This window comes from Girardinichthys multiradiatus, chromosome 15 (assembly GCF_021462225.1).
Source record: "Girardinichthys multiradiatus isolate DD_20200921_A chromosome 15, DD_fGirMul_XY1, whole genome shotgun sequence".
NCBI lineage: Eukaryota > Metazoa > Chordata > Actinopteri > Cyprinodontiformes > Goodeidae > Girardinichthys > Girardinichthys multiradiatus.
Window position 1 is genome coordinate 25,014,316 of NC_061808.1, and position 17,570 is coordinate 25,031,885.

The 17,570-nt window shown below is 41.0% G+C and overlaps 2 protein-coding genes across 4 annotated transcripts; one reads left to right on the forward strand and one right to left on the reverse strand.

Annotated features, from left to right (window-relative positions):
- Nucleotides 1-74: 74 nt before the first annotated feature.
- Nucleotides 75-11,244, reverse strand: LOC124882117 (methylmalonate-semialdehyde dehydrogenase [acylating], mitochondrial-like). Of its 2 annotated transcripts, none has more exons than XM_047388296.1 (12): nt 11,087-11,244; nt 10,770-10,814; nt 8,456-8,530; nt 7,110-7,271; nt 6,935-7,013; nt 4,263-4,565; nt 3,556-3,677; nt 3,264-3,453; nt 2,934-3,115; nt 1,976-2,155; nt 1,183-1,281; nt 75-1,067 (listed from the first exon to the last, which is right to left on the reverse strand). In XM_047388296.1, the coding sequence occupies exons 1-12, from the start codon at nt 11,132-11,134 to the stop codon at nt 963-965; spliced, it is 1,590 nt and encodes a 529-aa protein (XP_047244252.1). In that variant the 5' UTR covers nt 11,135-11,244; the 3' UTR covers nt 75-962. The 2 variants fall into 2 exon arrangements, with proteins under 2 accessions (XP_047244252.1, XP_047244254.1); XM_047388298.1 differs by having other exon boundaries at nt 11,096-11,243.
- Nucleotides 11,245-11,385: 141 nt separating this feature from the next.
- LOC124882120 (sterile alpha motif domain-containing protein 15-like) lies at nt 11,386-14,537 on the forward strand. 2 transcript variants are annotated; one of them, XM_047388305.1, is made up of 3 exons: nt 11,413-11,698; nt 11,842-11,940; nt 14,321-14,537. In XM_047388305.1, exons 1-3 carry the CDS (start codon nt 11,627-11,629, stop codon nt 14,492-14,494), a joined length of 345 nt encoding a protein of 114 aa, XP_047244261.1. In that variant the 5' UTR covers nt 11,413-11,626; the 3' UTR covers nt 14,495-14,537. The 2 variants fall into 2 exon arrangements, with proteins under 2 accessions (XP_047244263.1, XP_047244261.1); XM_047388307.1 differs by lacking the exon at nt 11,842-11,940 and having other exon boundaries at nt 11,386-11,698.
- Nucleotides 14,538-17,570: the final 3,033 nt, after the last annotated feature.

Sequence of the window (17,570 nt, forward strand, 5' to 3'; positions counted from 1 at the left end):
ACAGGAGTGTACAACATTAGTGTGTATTACTGCATGGCTTAGATTAATGAATAAAGCCCAAATGTGCACAGAAATCAATGTTCACTTCACTCAAATGACTTTTTATTACCACAGCTCACAGTGCTCTTAATGTTTTCTCTAATAAACTCAAATCGAATCGAGGGTACAAGGTTTAAAGCGGCAACATGATTAATGCTCTGATTTCAAATACTGCAGCATTATCAGTATTAACAGTTTCATCTCAGATATTTTATCACACAGGCTGATGTAGAAACCTATGACTCAAGTTCATGAGATCATGCACAGCAATCTAATCCAACCTCAACACCATTAAGGCTCCAAACTGAATCTGACAGTAATGCTAGTCAAACCCACAACACAAGACAGTATGTAGTGCAATCATAAACACTTACAATAGAAAAAGTAGAGTGTTTAAATGTTGATGAAGTAAATCAGCAGCTTTGTTCGTGTTTGTGTGTAACAGCTCGATTCACAAATCAACTGCCCTAACATCGGATAAATAAAACTGCTTGTTCATAACCCTGCGTGCAAAAATTCTAGTAGATCATTGTTTGGCAGCTCAGGAACAGAATTTCTCTCCTTGTGGAATAATTTGATGCCAGAGCTCTCAGTGGACTATAAAACTGACTGACCGTGATTAAGTCACCATCCCCCAGGTCTATTCAGGACCTGCAAGAAAACAGGTGGGGAATATAACGCCTGAAGATGGTCTCAGAAACATCCCGTGCTTATGTGCTCCCTATACAAAGAAAACATGGCTGTAATTTGTTGTTATTCAACAACTTTCACATTTCAAATAATCCTCGTCTAAAAAAAAGAAAAGGGTTTCATTTTTCCAAACAGTAAAAAGGGAAAGTTGACGATAACCGTTTCCTGAACTCTTCTGGGGCTTCTTGTTGAGGCAGGCAAGCAGTCAGTGAGGCATTAACTGTCTCTTTAGCTTAGCGTCCCATGGTTGGCATGGTGACAGCTGGGCTCGTTACGGTGGCATCTTCTGCCTTCCATTGAGACGTCACAGTCTTGATCTGAGTGAAGAACTGAATACCCTGGTGGTGAAAATGGAGCAAATTTGTCAGCGAGTCAACAAGAAAATACTATTTAAGATTATTAATGCAGAGCATCCTGAAAGAAAGGACACCATTTTTTGGTGTGTATTTTTACCTGCTTGCCATAGAAGTTGGTATCTCCTCTGAAAGAGCCTCTGGAGCCAGTGAAGGAGAACATGGGCAGAGGGACGGGGATGGGTACATTCACCCCAATCTGTACAAATGCATGAAATCATCAATGTATAACTGCAAAAATGAGTGGAGATGTCTAAAGCAGAATGAACAGACCAGAAACCAAATGGGTCTCTTTATTCCCAGGAGCTGAAATCTGGATTTTAAGGATTAAGCAGAATCTAAGAGGATTTGTTGCAAATATTGATGGAACCAGATGAATCTGAGAAGTCATACTTGCAATGCTACAACATAACACCACATTTCAAACAATTCATCTTTTTGATAAGGGGCATGTTTGATAATTACGACTGCCTACTGGAGCTCTGCTGAGCAATTTCATTCAGCACCATGTTGCACATTTTGTCGCTCAAATTGGTTTTAGGTCCATCCAACTGCATCCTGAGGCAAATTGGTCTGCGTTATTAATAACTCCGCCTGGAAACTGACAATGAACAGTGAGGTTCCACAGTGTTGTGCTTATACAAATTCATCACGCAATGACAGGCTAAGATGCTGATGCAAATGAGCTTCAAGACATAAACCACTGATGCTTTATAAATATTTTCAGCCAGCAGGAAAGAAGATTATCACAACACACAAAAAGCCCCACCAATTTAAGGTGTGCAGCTGAGATTAGCATCACTAATTCAAAAGCAACCAAATCTCCAATTAAGCTTAAAAACTTTAAAATAAAACTTCATTCTGGCATCTTTTATCAAAAAACTCTCCCTCACCTGCCCAACATCCACTTCATGTGTGTATTTGCGTGCCGTGGCTCCATTGGTAGTGAAGATGGCTGTGCCGTTGCCATAAGGGTTTCTGTTGATCAGAGATATGGCTTCATCTAAGGTGTCTGCTTCCAGGACTATGAGCACCGGCCCAAAGATCTCCTCCTTGTAGCATTTCATGTCCGGCTGAAAAGAACAGGCATTAATTAGCTCCATGTTTATACCAAATCATGCCTAGACCACATACAATAACACCCAAAAATAATGTCAACAGAATCAGGAAAGAAATAGGGAAAGCAGGACCAACTATTGCTCCAAATTAGAAGCAGCTTCCCCGAACACAGATAATGAACAAAGAGATTGATTTGAGGTTTTTTTGCCCCGATGATAATCCCTTTAGCTCCAAATAAGTTCTGCAGAAAGGAAAATTTCCTTATTAAAATTATTCCCATTCCATTTTCAGAACCTCCTACAGGAATATGCAGCCCCAGAGGAAAATTGCTAATTTTTTCAATAAAGAACCATTATAGAGACACCTGAAATCAAGTTTGTCCATGGGCCCACATTTTGTCCCACCTATAATGCTTAACCGTTTTACATTTTGTCATGTAGCAACCATAAACTTTAAGGGCCTTTTCTGGGGATTGTATATGATGGACCAAAGCGAAGAAGTGTATAATTGTGAAGTGGATGGATACAAGGTTTTCAAAAATATTTACAAATAAATATCTGAAAGCTGTGGTGAGTATATACTTACTGAATACAGACGCCTGGCGCACTTTGTAATACTTATCAAAAATGACTTGCAAAACCATATATCCAGTTCACAATTCTGCACTACTTTGTTTTGGTCCATTACATAAAATCCGAATTGAATACACCGAAGCTTTTGGTTGTAACGTGAAAATGTTTAAGGGGTGTGAATACTTTTATGGGATGCTGTAAATTCAGATTCCCAGCTCACCGTTACGTTGCTTAAGATCGTCGGTCCAACAAAGTTCCCATTTTCATATCCTCTGACGTGAACGTTCCTCCCATCCAGCAGCAGCCTGGCACCTTCATCCACTCCGCACTGGACCAAATACTCCACCCTGGCCTTTGCTTCAGGGGAGATCAGGGGGCCCACGTCAGCCCCGGGCTGATCACCTGCAGCAAAACAATGTACATCTTTAAGAAGGGCAGCATTCTGAACCAGCATTTTCTGATAAAATGTTTAATAACTGATGATACTTTAGGGCCCTTTTGAATAAAAGCACTCAACTTCTGTTGACACAGTTCCTGAGGGGGGAGTTACCTGCATTTACGCGCAGCGATCTGGAGCGCTCTACCAGCTCTGGGAGCCAGTCACGAGACTCCCCAACAAAAATAGCAGTAGAGAGAGCCATGCATCGCTGACCAGCTGCTCCAAAAGCAGCCCCCACCAGCTGGTTGATCGTGTTCTCTTTGTTGGCGTCAGGCATCACCACACCGTGGTTCTTGGCGCCCTAAATGCCAAAATTGAGGACACTTTCTGATATGTGATTTAATCACAGGAAATAATGGGTTCTCTAATGAAAGAGCGGTGCTCAGTGAAGCACTCTGAGTACCATGTTGGACTGCACCCTCTTTCCATTCTTGGAGCCCCGCTCATAGATGTACTCTCCTGCTTGGTTGGATCCCACGAAGCTGATGGCTTTGATGGCCGGATGGTCACAGATAAAATTCACAGCTACACAAAAGGAAAACATAAAATGGTTGAGCCTTTTTTTAATCTGTACCTTAGCTCTAAAGGAATAATTTGCTTCTAGATTACAATCTGGTGTCTCGTTCTTATATTCCCAGTGTGAAGTGGAAGGAAAACCTAACCAATAAACTGTGGCAAGACTTGAAAATGATCTTCACAGACAGTCTATCTGATCTGACTGACATTGAGCCATCTTGTGAAGAAAAAGGGGGCATCTTTCCGTTTCTACAGGTGCAAAGCTGGTACAGACATAGCCCAATTGTCTTGCAGATGTAACTACACCTAATAATGGCTCTACAAAGTATTGTCTCAGATCAGGTAGAATACGCCACACTTTTCAGATTTATGCGTTGCTTTTCAATTCACAATTATACAGTGCTTTGTGTTGGTTTATCGCTTAAAATCACAATCAAATAAATTAAAGTTCAAGAGGTATGGATACTTTAGCAAGGCAGTGCACACATAACGCCATTGTTTATTATTATGGGGAGTTATTTTTGGACTGCTCACTATTGTTTACCACAAACTCCCACTGAGAAACCCTGAAACATCAGGGAGCCGCAAACTCACCTGCATGCTGCCCGTGGATGATATTTAGAGCACCATCTGGTGCCCCCGCATCCTGGAGCAATTTGGCCAGGAGCATGGTGCAGCCTGGGACGCGCTCAGATGGCTTCATTAAATACGTGTTGCCGCACACCATCCCGACAGGGAACATCCACAGAGGAATCATCGCAGGGAAGTTGAAGGGGGCGATGCCGGCGCAGACTCCGAGGGGCAGGCGGTACGTGTACGTGTCCATGTCCTTGGTGATGGAAGGTAAGGTTTCGCCGAGCATGAGGGAGGTGATGCTGCAGGTGTGCTCCACAACCTCTGAGGGGGGAAGATAAAAAGGAAATACTTCACAATGACAAAACCTTTTTGGACAGGTCATACATATAAAAAATATGGATAAAATGTAAACAAATATTAGTATGATTACAGAAATCAGACATCTATTAAAAAGGATATGAGGGCCAGAACACGCTTGTTAAGTTCACCAGCCATTATTTGCATGCAGGTAACTTGATACCAATCAGAGTTATTGTTAACATAATCAAACATTTCACACTGCATTAGTGCCAACACAAATGCTAATTGCCATGCAACCTAAAGCTCAAATGTGATTGGAACCAGACAGCTTTCGTTGCCAAACGTCTTGTCCCCCACCCACAGGCGCTGCGTATTTGTATGCAGATATCTGTTTAAAGAGATTAACCTGTTACCCTGTGCCTGATTGTGTTCATTAGGGACAATTAAGAGGGCTCACACCAGCCCCAGTAAGCTCTCACAATAGATGGTGTGAGTCGGGGATAAATCCAAAGCGTGACATGAGGAGGAATGCCAGCGGACCAGTGAGACAGGATGACGTTCAGGTCTAAATCTGGAGAAGAACGTGCCAAGGTTTATGCCCAAAATTTACAGAGCTTCTTCAACTCAAGATTCTGTGAGATAGATTGCTTTTATTTCGACAATAAAAATAAATATCTGTAAAAAGTGTAGCATGCACTTGAATTCTTGCCCCTTTTAAGATGGTACCTCTAAATAAAATGCAGTGCAACCAACTGCAAAAGTCTCCTAATCTGTGAGGAGTAAAATTGCGTGTGATTTAGTCTCAGTATAATTCCAGCAGTTCTAAGAAGGCTTCAGAGGTTTGTTAAGGAACATTAGCGAAGAAACAGCATCAAGTTGTGGAGAAGTGAACTTTGAGGCAGGGTTAGATTATAGAAAAATACTCCCAGCTTTAAACATCTCTCAGAGCTCCGTTCACTGAGAGGCAGCCTAGAGGGCTTCTCTCCAGCTACTCTGGCTTCCTCCAACTGTTCGGTTAATTGGTTACTCTAAATTGTCCTTAGGTATGAGTGTTCATGGTTGTTTGTCCTGTGTGTCTGTGTGTTGCCCTGTGATGGACTGGCGACAAGCCCAGTGTGAACCTTGCCTCTCGTCCAATGACCGCTGGGCATAAGCACCAAACCCCCCCTGCGACCGTGCAGGGGGGGTTCGTTGTCAAGGACAAGTGGGTATGGACAATGGATATATGGATGGATGACGCAGCCTAGATGTCCAAGGCAACTCTGGAGGAGCTGCATAAATCCACAGCTCAGGTGGGTGAATCTGCCACCAGGATTAGTAGTGTTACATATTTGGCCTTTATGGAAAAGCGAGGGACACAGTAAACATGCAGAAGAAGGTTCTCTGGCCTACATGTAAAACACAGTGCCTGGTAAACAGCTGACACTGCATGCCACATGTGAAACATGGTAGTGACCACGTGGGAAAACGTTTCTTCAGCAGAGCGAGGGAAGCGGGTCAGAGTTCAAGGGAAGTCGAATTGAGCTAAACGCAGGTATGCAAAAAGCACTCCATAATATCTTTCTTATCGCCAGTCATTGTTAGAAAGCTGTGCAGCACTCAGTTAGTAAAACCCAATAGGAATCCATCTGTAAGTCTTTAACATCAAATAATGACACCGTGGTTCTTTTTAGTTCTGAGTCAGTTCCTTTCCTACATCACTCTGCCAGCTAAAGTTTGTATTTTAACCTCCAAACTTCATTTTCCAAGTAGTAAACTGTGACAAAAACTTGAACAAACTTCAAGCACCAGTGCCGCCCTGTTCAGCAGAAAATCTCAACTGCAGGCAGCGGCACTCCTAATGGAGCCCGTCTTTCGGCTGATAATAGGAACGTTGGCATGCCGGGATAATCTGAGTGACAGGAAACTGGGATCTGCACCAAGTACTGAAAAAATAAATACACTTTTTTTCCACAGCTTTATCTTGTAGTTACTGAAATACCTCTTTTATTAAAGTGTGCAGCACTCTATCAGTTTCTCAATATGCTTCTTCTCAATGTAATGCTGCCAGAAAGAATAAGTGCTACTCAGTGAGGCGAACTAAACAAAAGCATAGCCTGTAAAGTTGTTCTCATTGGGCAGTTAAATACACTATGTGGTCAAACTTTTATATCTGGACTGAATATTCTGATGCTGTAGCAAAACTGCTCACTGAACCATGTGGTTTCATACAAATTATAAAAAACCCTGCAGCCACCTGAGTGTCAAACTTGAAAAACAGATAAAATTCGAGACCGTTGCAGCAGAGGAATTAGGATTTCTGATGTTTTATTCAGCAGCACTCTAGTCTCATCTGGAAATCAAACCCCAACAATTCATGCCACCAGAAGAAAAGTCAACATTTTACTCACGGAGTCCTCTAAACACGTCTCCCTCTGCATCAGCAAGCGTCTTGCCCTGCTCCAAGGTGATCATTTTTGCCAGTTCTTTCTGAAACATTAGAGGCAGAAACATCCGCAGATCAGTTCAGCAGATGGGAGATCATCTACTCTGGGAGGCACATGAGAAGCCAGCAGCTTTCCCTACGATGTTATCCTTGATAAGCTGCTGGTAGCGCAGGAAGATCTGCTGCCTGCTGAGGATGGAGGTCTCCGACCACGAGCGGAAAGCTCTGGAGCAGGAATCCACAGCTGCCAGCATCTCCTCCTGAGTGGCTTTGGGAACACGTCCCACCACTTCATTAGTGGCCTGAGGAGAAAGAGATACAGCATTCAGAGTTGACTGGCAAAAAAAGAAATTATTACTTGGCATGATGTGCTGGACATTATTCCATTAAATTAACAACAGATTAAGTTTTTTTTTTCCTGTCATCTAAAGCTTTGGATTTTTATGTGATGAGATGGATATGTTCCAAGGCAATAATCACCCATCACATTGTAGCTAGACGCTAACGCTTGACAGGCTCCACAGCAGGCTGGACTCTAAGCTTGTTTTCTCTTGCTTTACAAATAACTTCACGTGAAACACCAACACAAAGTACTGCAAAATAGCAAAGTGATGAGAAAATGATGCATGGTTTCCTGTTTTTTTTTCACAAATAGAAATCTGAAAAGTCTATCGTTTGTAACCCATCTTGGCAGCAGTGGAGTTTCATCCAGTTTTTGCCCGTCCACAAACTGACCTTTTTTTCTCATTCTTTGCAAAATAGATCAAGTTTAGTAAGACTGGAAGTAGAGCATCTGTGTGCCCAGCATTAGGTCTGGACTTTGACGCATGAATATGACCCTTATTTGCGTATTTGACTTTATATTTACAGATTTAGAGTTGTTGCCTTGAAGGAAGGTCTCAGGTCTTTTGCAACCTCGACAACTAATAGCTGTCTTGCCGAGACATCCCGATACATTCTCCCACCTGAGTTGTGGATATCTCCAGCTCCACCAGAGTTTCCAGAGCCGCCATTCCCAGTCTGTTCAGGCGGATTATCATGTACTGGTAGACTGAACGGTCCAAAGATGTTCAAAGCTTGGGATATTGTCTAATTCCTTTAAACGTCTTCAGAACTTTCTCCATGATCTGTTCCTTGGTCTTGATGCTGTTTGTTCACTAATGAGCTACAAAAACGCCAGAAGCCTTCACAGGTGGGTTTTATTTAGGGGCATCAGACTAAAGGGGACTGGAAACAAATGTGTTTATAAAAATGTTATTTTAAAAACCATACATCTTTTTCAGTCCTCCTGACATTTATGCACTATTTTGTGTTTATTTGTCTATGGCAAATAATCCTCATAAATCATATTGAGGTTCGTGGTTGTAATGTGACAAAATGTGAAAATAAGTCAAGAGAGATTGAGTTTGCAAGGCACTGTAATCTCCAAAACAAGGGCAGCTCGTGCCGTCATGTGTCGCTGCTCCAGGCAGGTAGGAATACTCACAGGGTTGTGGATGTCCAGCCACTCAGACGAGCTGGACTCAACAAACTTGCCATCAATAAATAGTTTGGTTGTTGGCTGGAAGATGAAAGAAGCATATAATTAAAACCCCTTTCCTGCATGATTACATTCTTAATAACTTTACTGAAAACATGTATCAATCACTACAAAGTGTGCAGAGAGTTTTATGCCTCCTAGAAGCATTGCACGGTTGCCTGATTGCAATTAATTGAGCTGACAACACTTATTTGGTTTTATGGTTTCCATTAACCTGCGGAACGCATTATCAAAAACTATAAAGCAGGAAAAGCTGCTGGAAATAACCTGAAATTGTTTGCAAATTCAGAAAATGAGATAGTTGGTTGTCCATTTTGCCTCGGCTCAAACAAGGCTTGGAAAAGTCTCGCTGCGTGATATTAAAAGGAAAAAACTTATTAGCGATATTGTTGTTAAATATTGCCATGACAATTTCAGATGCGATAAAAACCACACTTTCCTGACTTCTCTTTCTAAACTGTGACTACGACGCTTCCAGCTCTCTCTGTGACTTTTAGCAGCCTGGGAACTTGTGTCAAGTGTGAGCTGCTGATGCAGCAGCGAGACTCCACCCTGATTGGCTGAAAATCTTATTGGTATGCAAAATGTGAATTGCTGACACTGGAAATATTAAGTAATTACCATATTCCAAAACAATCCTTGGCCATATTAATATTGCACACACTGTTATGGCTAGGATTAAATATTCGTGAGGTTCTACCTCACAACTTTTCCATTACCTCTCTGAACCACTGCCATCAGGCAAACAGTACCATAAAATCATTAGACTGCACATTATTATTGTAATACTTTGCTTTATGGAGTTGTCTGTTACCAGTTAAATAGTGCAATGAAAGAGTATTTGCCAGCTTACATGTTTCTTTTGTTGCTGCTGAAGATCTAGGCAACATGTCTACTTGGTAAATCACAAATTACTTGTGATAAACCACATTTCTTTGATTAAATATAACCAGCCACAACCAGGGCTAATTACAGCCTGACCCGTCGAATCCAGTAGAACCTGTGTGACAACATGAAGTAGGCTAAAAGATTTCAAAAAGCAACACATCATGTTCCCGAACTAAATTCTTTCACAAACAGATGAGAAACAAAGTTATTGACATCTATCAGTCCAGAAAAGTCTACAAGACCATTTCTAGTGATTTGTGACTCGAATGAACCACAGTGAGAGCCATTATTCACAAATGGAGAAAAGGTTAAACAGCGGAGAACCTTCCAAAGAGGAGGCAGCCTACCAAAATTAGCCCAAGAGTGCATCACTGATTTATCTAGGATGTCACAAAAGATCTCAGAACAATATCGGCCGACCTTACTTAGGGTCAGTTTTCATAATTCAACAAAAAAAAAAATGACATGCAGGAGAGGGTTCCAAGGCCAGAACCAATGCTGACTAAAAAGAACACCAAGGCCCGCCTTATATTTGTCAAAAAAAACATCTGGATGTTGTCCGAGACTTTTGGGAAAGTTCTGTAGATTGACAAGACACAAGGTGTACATCCTGTTACATCTGGCGTAAAACCGGAGAAAAACAGTACACCAACCGTCAAACATGGTTGTGGAAGAGTGGTGGTCCGAGCCTGCAATGCATCTTCAAGATTTGGATGATTTACCGTAATTAATGGAACCGTGGATTCTCTACAAGAAAATCCTGAAGGAGAAAGTCCAGCCTTGTCTTTATTACTTTAGGCAACAAGTCCACCTCTGAATGACTCGGGAGGGAAAAAGCTTTTGGGGTGGCCTAGTCAAAGTCAAGACTTTTATCAGATTGAGATACTGAGATCTTAGACAGTTTGTGCTTGAAAATCCACTCAATTAAACCAATTCTGCAAAGAAGAGTGGGTCAAAATTCCTCTACAGAGATGTAAAGACTCATTGTAGGTTAATACACACACTTGGTGGTGTTTGCCGCCAAGGGGGACAAAAACGTTTTTAGATTTATTGGGCAATTACTTTTTCACATAGGGATGAGTAAATCTGAAGATCTTTTTCACATGAACACAAAAATTTGTATTTGATAACAGCATTTTGTATTAATTGGGGTTATCTGATATAAATTTTGTTTATGGATGATCCGGGGGTGACAAAAACTGAAGAAATCTGTAAGGAGGGTACATACTTTTGCTCTGCACTGTAAACACATTGAAATCTAACAAAGAGACACATCAGCTGAGAGCTAGAAGAGACTATACAAAAACAAATGATGAGCACTGATTTATTTCTGTGTTATAACAGCAGCTGGGTGTCAAGTGATAGAGCTTACCACTGAGGAAGAGGAGTAGCACATGCGACCGAGCTGCAGAGGAGCCTGAAGGAAAAATAAACCACATTAACAAGCTCAAACTTAACTTGTTGCCAACGAAAAGCAGAAAGAATAAAAATCTTGTCTGAATGCATCATAGGCTTGTTATTTCTCCACATGTAGCTAAAAAAAAATCTATCTAAAACGGACATAAACTACTTGAAGAAAATGGGGAGAGAGGTTTTCAACGTGCATGACTTTGCTAGCTAAATAGCTTCGTAGCCTCGCTCAGTTAAACATGCATTTAAAGAAAAAAAAGCAATGTTTTGAAGAATTACCAGTTTTATCTTGTAATTTAAGAGTGACCGGAGGACAAGCGCTGCCATTGTGTTGAGTCAGATGTCAATTTTTCCCTCAACCGACCCACAGTCCGAGAAACTTCAGCTCCAAATGTCTTCCAGAGGACAGGACAGAGTACCTGCAATTTAGCCGATCTATAATACATTTACACGGATTGCAACCAATAAGGAGCGGCGCAGATGATTAGTAGGTCAGTGAAAACGGGGCTTAGCTCCCGTTCGCTGTTTCTTATAAAAATGGGCGGGGTAGAAATCGTTAACCACCAATCACTTCACGGCATTTAAAGCCGTGAAATGAGAAGACGCGCATTGGTTCTTGACTAGAGAAAATACTTTTTTAAATTTAAATTATTTTTTTTTTGTTAAAATGTTTTATGAAATTCAAATTTGTTTTATTTTGTTAAAATATTAGCTAAATAGGAATGTTCGAAGTCTAAGAATTAATTTTTCTTGCTCGCCATTGTTGACGCAAATATTCACGTAGCCTTCTGTTTCCATAGCAACATTTTCAGAGGCAGTATGGAGTTCTTGCAGTGGGACAGTCGAGATGTTGCAAGATGGATTGAGTCTTTAGGATTTCCGCAATACAAAGTAGGTGAAAACTAAGTCAAAACCAAATAACTACATGGGAAGGTAATGTTAAGGCAATGCTAACATTCTTAGACATTAATCAAAGTGTTCAAAAGGTACTAGCACTATTAAGTCTCTAAATTCTGGCATCTTGTCTGTTGCAGGCTTGTTTCACTGATAATTTCATCTCTGGAAGGAAGCTCATTTATGTAAACTGTAATAATTTGCCAAAACTTGGAATAACAGATTTTAAAGACATGCAGGTATAAAGAAAAGACAGAAATGTCATTATAAAAGCTTGTTTACATGGTAGGCCTAACAAAACTGTACCATTAGATAAATTTCAACTGGCAGAGTTGCATCAATGTAATATTAATGATGGCACTGCTAAGTGCATGTGCTGCACTTTATTAGTTAATGCTGAAACATCAGTGCGTTTCACATCCCTTAAGATGTAACTTTAGTCTAATCTGTTCAAAGAATTACTACAAGTCTCTTCTGAGTGCTCTGACAGTCATTTACAAGTCTCTCAGTGTCAGCTTAGCGGTGTCACACATCCTGCTCAACTCTGTTTCTTTGCATGAGGTGGCATCCAATTAAAGCTGCATGTTGTAACCGAACATTTCTTGCAACAACATATATGCTTCCAGCTCTACTAAGAATCATTTTAAGCATAAGATGGTGTGTGTGAGCTGGTAATGAAAAGACCGCAAATTTATGTTAGTTTGAAATACACCGTGCATGTGTATTCATATCTCCCGGATTTGCTTCGCATTTTCTTACATCACAACCTCAGACTTTAATGTTTTTTATTGGGATTGTGTGTGTGTGTGTGTGTGTATGTGTGTGTGCGTGTGTGTGTGTATGTGTGTGTGTGTTTGTGTGTTATATCAACACAAAGTAGCATAACTGTGAAGTGGAAGGAGAGTATACATGTTTTCAAAAAATGTTTTAGAAATGAAAATATGAAAAGTGCAGCATGTTGCTTTTATTCAGTTCACCGGAAACAATGCTTTTAAAACGAACTTATGTTACAATTACTGCTGAAAGTCTTTGGGGCATGTCTTTACCAGTTGTGCAAATACAGACTGTCTGTAATAGAGATTTTTTTTCTTGCTTGAATCTCATTTAATCTCATGTGTTGAACTTTGCTTTCCTTAATCTTCTTATTTACTTAACTTTTTGTTATATTATGTCTTTTTTTATTATTATTATGATTATAAGACACTGGGTGAGACTCGGCTGTGCATCAGAAGGTTGCCAGTCTGTTAGAGCTAAGCTCTGCAGCTTCAAAGCAGGATATATTAACAAGAGTCAGTTTCCATAATAACTTGACTTGTAGATCTCACTGTGGGTTTCGTAAATATATTTAGGATTTCTTCTGTCCTCTGTATAAAAGCATTTCACTATCTGTGTAAGTTAGAACAACTCTCTGACACACTTGCGGATACATTTGCTCTCATCTGGCAAATGGGCCTCACTAATTGATTTATACCATAATGGTGCTTGGATAATCTATTTTTTTCCTCAAAACGTCTTTGTGAAACCGCTCAACCTTGGTCAGATTGGATGAAGAGCATCTGTGAACATCAGTTTTCAAGTCATGCCACTGTTTCCTTATTCGGATGAGGTCTGGACTTTGACTGGGCCATTCTAACAAATTAATGTGCTTGATCTAAACCAGTCCATTGCAGCCGTGGCTGTATGTTTAGGGTCTTTGTCCTGCTGGACATTGAATCTCCTCAAGTCTGTTGCAACCTCTACAGGCTTCCTTCCAGGATTGCTTTGTATTTATCTCCATTCATCCTCCCATTAACTCTGGAACCGTATGTAGCCCTGCTGAAGAAAAGCATCATCACACAGGATGACCCAGATGTTTCACCATGGGGATTGTTTGTACTGTGTACTGAGCAGAGCCCCCTCATCCATAATTGCTGTGTCTCCTTCAGAGCTTGCTGCAAAATAAAAATGGGACATCTTGTGGCTTTCTTAAAACAATGACTTTCTTCTTGCCACTTTTCCATAAGGGCCAGATTTTTGGAGTGCTTGACTAAACGTTGTGCCAACAGATTATTCCACCTGAGCTGTGGGTCTATGTAGCGCCTCCAGAGTGACCATGTGCATCTTGGCTGCTCCTATGATAAATTGTCCCCTCGCAAACAGGCTATTTATTAATTAGGTTATTTTTGAAGGTATTTGGTTACACTAGATTTTATTAAGAAGTATCAGTAGTGGGGGCTGAATACAAATGCACCCCACACTTTGCAGATTTTCATTTGTAAAAGACTTTGAAAACTGGGTATAATTTTCCGTCCACTTAACAATCAGGCACTTGTTTGCTTTGGCCTGTCACATAGAATCTCAACAAAATATATTACAGTTTCTGGTTGTGACATGACAAAATGTTAAAAAGTTCATAAGTATGCCTTTTTGCATTGAAAAGGTATTACTTTGCAAGACACTGTAAGTCCATGTAGTAAATTGCTATAAAATGTTTGTTTTTGTGTATCTTCTTCTTATTTGCCAGTGGTTATGAGGTCTCTTAGACTATCCATTCTCTCAGTGGGGATCCTTTATTAAATAGATTTAGATCGTGTAAAGCCTGCATTATCAAAGGCCTCAACCCTGCTGTGCGTCCCGCAGGTCATCTGTGCTCGAGTACGTGAACTGCTGGGGATCACGGAAACCCTGTGGAGTCGCAGCATCGCTGACCCCCGGCAGGACCCTGTGGCCCTGTTCTTAGAAAAAAAGAGCCGCACGGGAGAACATGCTGAGGCCCTCACCTTCCAGCGGTTCCTGTATGACTTCTATCAGTGAATCACAACAAGTAAAGAGCAAAGAGGAAAAAAAGAAAACAAAAGCATCTCAGTGTCATTTCATAACACCAACTGTCAGCTGGCGATGACACAGATGAGACACTTACAGTAGGTCAGAGACAGGCCCTGACATTAACACCTCCCAGCAGCAAAATGTCACTGTTGTCAGTGTGGCCGATAAACAAAAGAGAAACCTTTTAAGTGTGGTTTCTGCTGACTGTCAGCATGTGTTTAAAATCACTTCAAACAGAAATGAACTGCTGGAAATTTACTGACTAGTGGGTGATCTCACTAAATGAGGGAAACAACAAAGACTGATTGCAGCACCTTTTTTTTCCCCAGACATATCTATCAGATTGTGCAAATGCAAAACAGCGTAATAAACTGATTTCTCATTGATCTTAGGTGGATGTTATGGAACAGGTTTAGGTAATTGATTCCAACTAATCCTTGGGGTAATTTTCAGAATGATCACAATAAACAGCTATTTTACAGGAAGTTCTAGAAGTGATCTTGGGCATTGTTTTCAGAAAATAGTCTTGTAAAAGTGTCCAAATCTCTTGATTACCTCTTCATTACAACCACTGAATTTCATGTTTTTAATGTGTTTTTTTATGGAAAGTTATGCATAATTGTGAAGGGGAAGGAAAATGACACATGGTTTTCAAAATCATTTGCAAATATGTTACTAATTAGTTGATACCCATAAATAAATTCAAATTATTCCCTTTTGAATTCGCCTGATCAGCAAAGAAAGTCCAGCTCTGTGTAATTTAATCTCAGTATAAATGCAGCTGTTGTTGTGATGGAGTGATGGACTCAGACCTTCAGTAAAGAGCAATAGGGAACAGTGCAAAGTTGTGCAGAAGTTTTAAGCAGCATTGGATTATAAAACACAATCCTAAACTGTGAACATGGAGCACTGCTCAAACCACCATCTGAAAATTAAAAGAGAATGACAGAACTGCAAACCTACCAAGACATGATAATCCATCTAAATTGAGAGACTAGGAAAGAACAGCATTAATCAGTGATGCAGAAAAGCAGCCCATGACAACTCTGGAGGAGCTGCAGAGATCAACAGCTCAAACAAATGACAGCTCTCACTTGTAACACTGGATGTCCATGGACATCTATTTATATCTAATGATCATTGCCCAGTCCTTGTTTTATTTAAGCTCAGGAAATAGGACTTTTTATTCCATATGTCCCAATTATATTGAGCCTAAACAGAGACATTAAGAGTCACGTTCGATTAACCCATTTTATCAACCCCCCACCACCTTTCAGCTAGGGCTGGACGATGGGAAATTATGCAATGGCATAGCCATAGGTTAATATTGTCATGATATTTGTGTGAGTGCACACTTTTCTCCCTTCTCTCTGTCTTTCATCTGTGGATCCAACACTCTTTGTGATCTTTGGTGTCTTAGGAACTGTCATCCGTGTCAGGTGTGGTCATCTACTGCTGTGGCTGTCAGTGAGACAAAAATTACATTGTGTCATTACAGAATGAGCTCATAACACTTGGAATATATGACCCAGCAAATGTTGCTTTCTACAGAGGGCTTTGCTATATTTATGCTGTTAACACTGATATTGCAAGGCTTTTCACCTTTTAGAAGAAAACAATTATTAAAGACAGCCATAAAAATTACTGTTTGCACTTTGCTATGGGTTTGCTTTTCTTTTGTGTTGGGAAGATAGATGGAGCTAAATACAGGGCTTTCTGGAAGAAAAGCAGTTAGAGTTTGCACAAAGCTAGAGACTGGCCTGGAGGTTCACTTACCAGCAGGGCAATAACCCCATACATACATACATACAGCCAGAGCTACAATGCAATCGTTTTGATCGAATCATGTTCTTGTGATACACATCCTAGTCAAAGTCCAGACAAAAATCCAATCTGGAATCAGTGGCATGAATTACAAATGTATGATCAGAGACACTTGGCTATCCAGTTAAAATGAGATTTGCAAAGACAAATGGAAATAAATGGTGTTCAGACGAGCAAAGGTGTTCGAGGTATGGATACGTTCGCAAGGTCCAGTAAAACAAATGAAGACTAAAATGCCTCAAGACAGCTACCTTATTGTCAACCTATGCACTTACAGGGCATACTTTGCCAACTTGCACAAAAGGCTATGGGGTGGGTGCATCAGATAATGATGGATTCAGTGCCAAGTAGACCCAAAGGGAGCCAGGCTTTTTCTGTTTTAGCCAGCTCAACACTTTCTTGCCAAAATTTTATGGAACAAATAAGGGAATGTTCAGCTATACAGGCTGCTATTTTTAGTTTCTCCCAGAAAAAAATGCTGGCCCATGCCACAAAGATTTTATGCTAAACAAATTGATGGATTTTCAATACCGCTTGGCTCACCTTTCATCTCATGTATGGTGAATCTGATCAACCCAGCTTTCTTTTCATAAATTCTCATAGATTATAGGTCCACTTCATTTTAATTTTTTTTTCGTGCAGCAGAGTTCAGTCTACATGAATAAATTATGATGCCTGCCTGCGAGATAGGCTGCGAGGTTACTGCTGCATCTGCCTGTGCACACAAATGGTCTCTGTGCAGCTCCGAGCGCACGAATTACCATTCCGGGCACAGCGGTGCTGGTCAAGAAATGGAGCCGGGTCGGTGGCAGACAGCGGTCCGGGGGCAAAGCGGGGAGTTCACCGCCAGCAAGCTCTCTGTCAATCTGGATTAACTCGCACTGACTGAGCCCTGCGTTGCGGACTGAAAAAAAGCCAGTGAAAGGGAGACGAACATCTGGTCGGATTCAGCGCAACACCAACCACCCAGCGCCGTGTATTAAAGCAGACCCAGCGCTCCCTACTAAAGGCGTTTTCTCCTCATCTGGATGCGCAGTAGAGGCGATCCCGCACTAGAAAGCCATACCGGGACCCCCCTTTTACCCCATCTAAAAATGAAGACATTTCAGTGTTATCTAATGGTCTGCGGGGATCGCTGGAAGGAGGGATTGCCCTTTATCCACCGGGTATGGATTTCTTGAAGGACATCGCTCCTTTTACAGGCCGTCACATATTATAGGAGCCGAGACGCATGCTTTGG

What these genes read in the sequence shown, in the direction of transcription:
- LOC124882117 (XM_047388296.1), bottom strand. Translation starts at nt 11,134, where the DNA reads ATGGCAGCGCTTGTCCTCCGGTCACTCTTAAATTACAAGATAAAACTG. An exon ending in CGATCTTAAGCAACGTAACG is followed by an intron (nt 2,156 to 2,933) that starts GTGAGCTGGGAA and finishes TGTTCTTTTCAG; the next exon opens with CCGGACATGAAATGCTACAA. An exon ending in CCAACTTCTATGGCAAGCAG is followed by an intron (nt 1,068 to 1,182) that starts GTAAAAATACAC and finishes TTTCACCACCAG; the next exon opens with GGTATTCAGTTCTTCACTCA.
- LOC124882120 (XM_047388305.1), top strand. Translation starts at nt 11,627, where the DNA reads ATGGAGTTCTTGCAGTGGGACAGTCGAGATGTTGCAAGATGGATTGAG. An exon ending in TAGGATTTCCGCAATACAAA is followed by an intron (nt 11,699 to 11,841) that starts GTAGGTGAAAAC and finishes TGTCTGTTGCAG; the next exon opens with GCTTGTTTCACTGATAATTT. An exon ending in CAGATTTTAAAGACATGCAG is followed by an intron (nt 11,941 to 14,320) that starts GTATAAAGAAAA and finishes TGCGTCCCGCAG; the next exon opens with GTCATCTGTGCTCGAGTACG.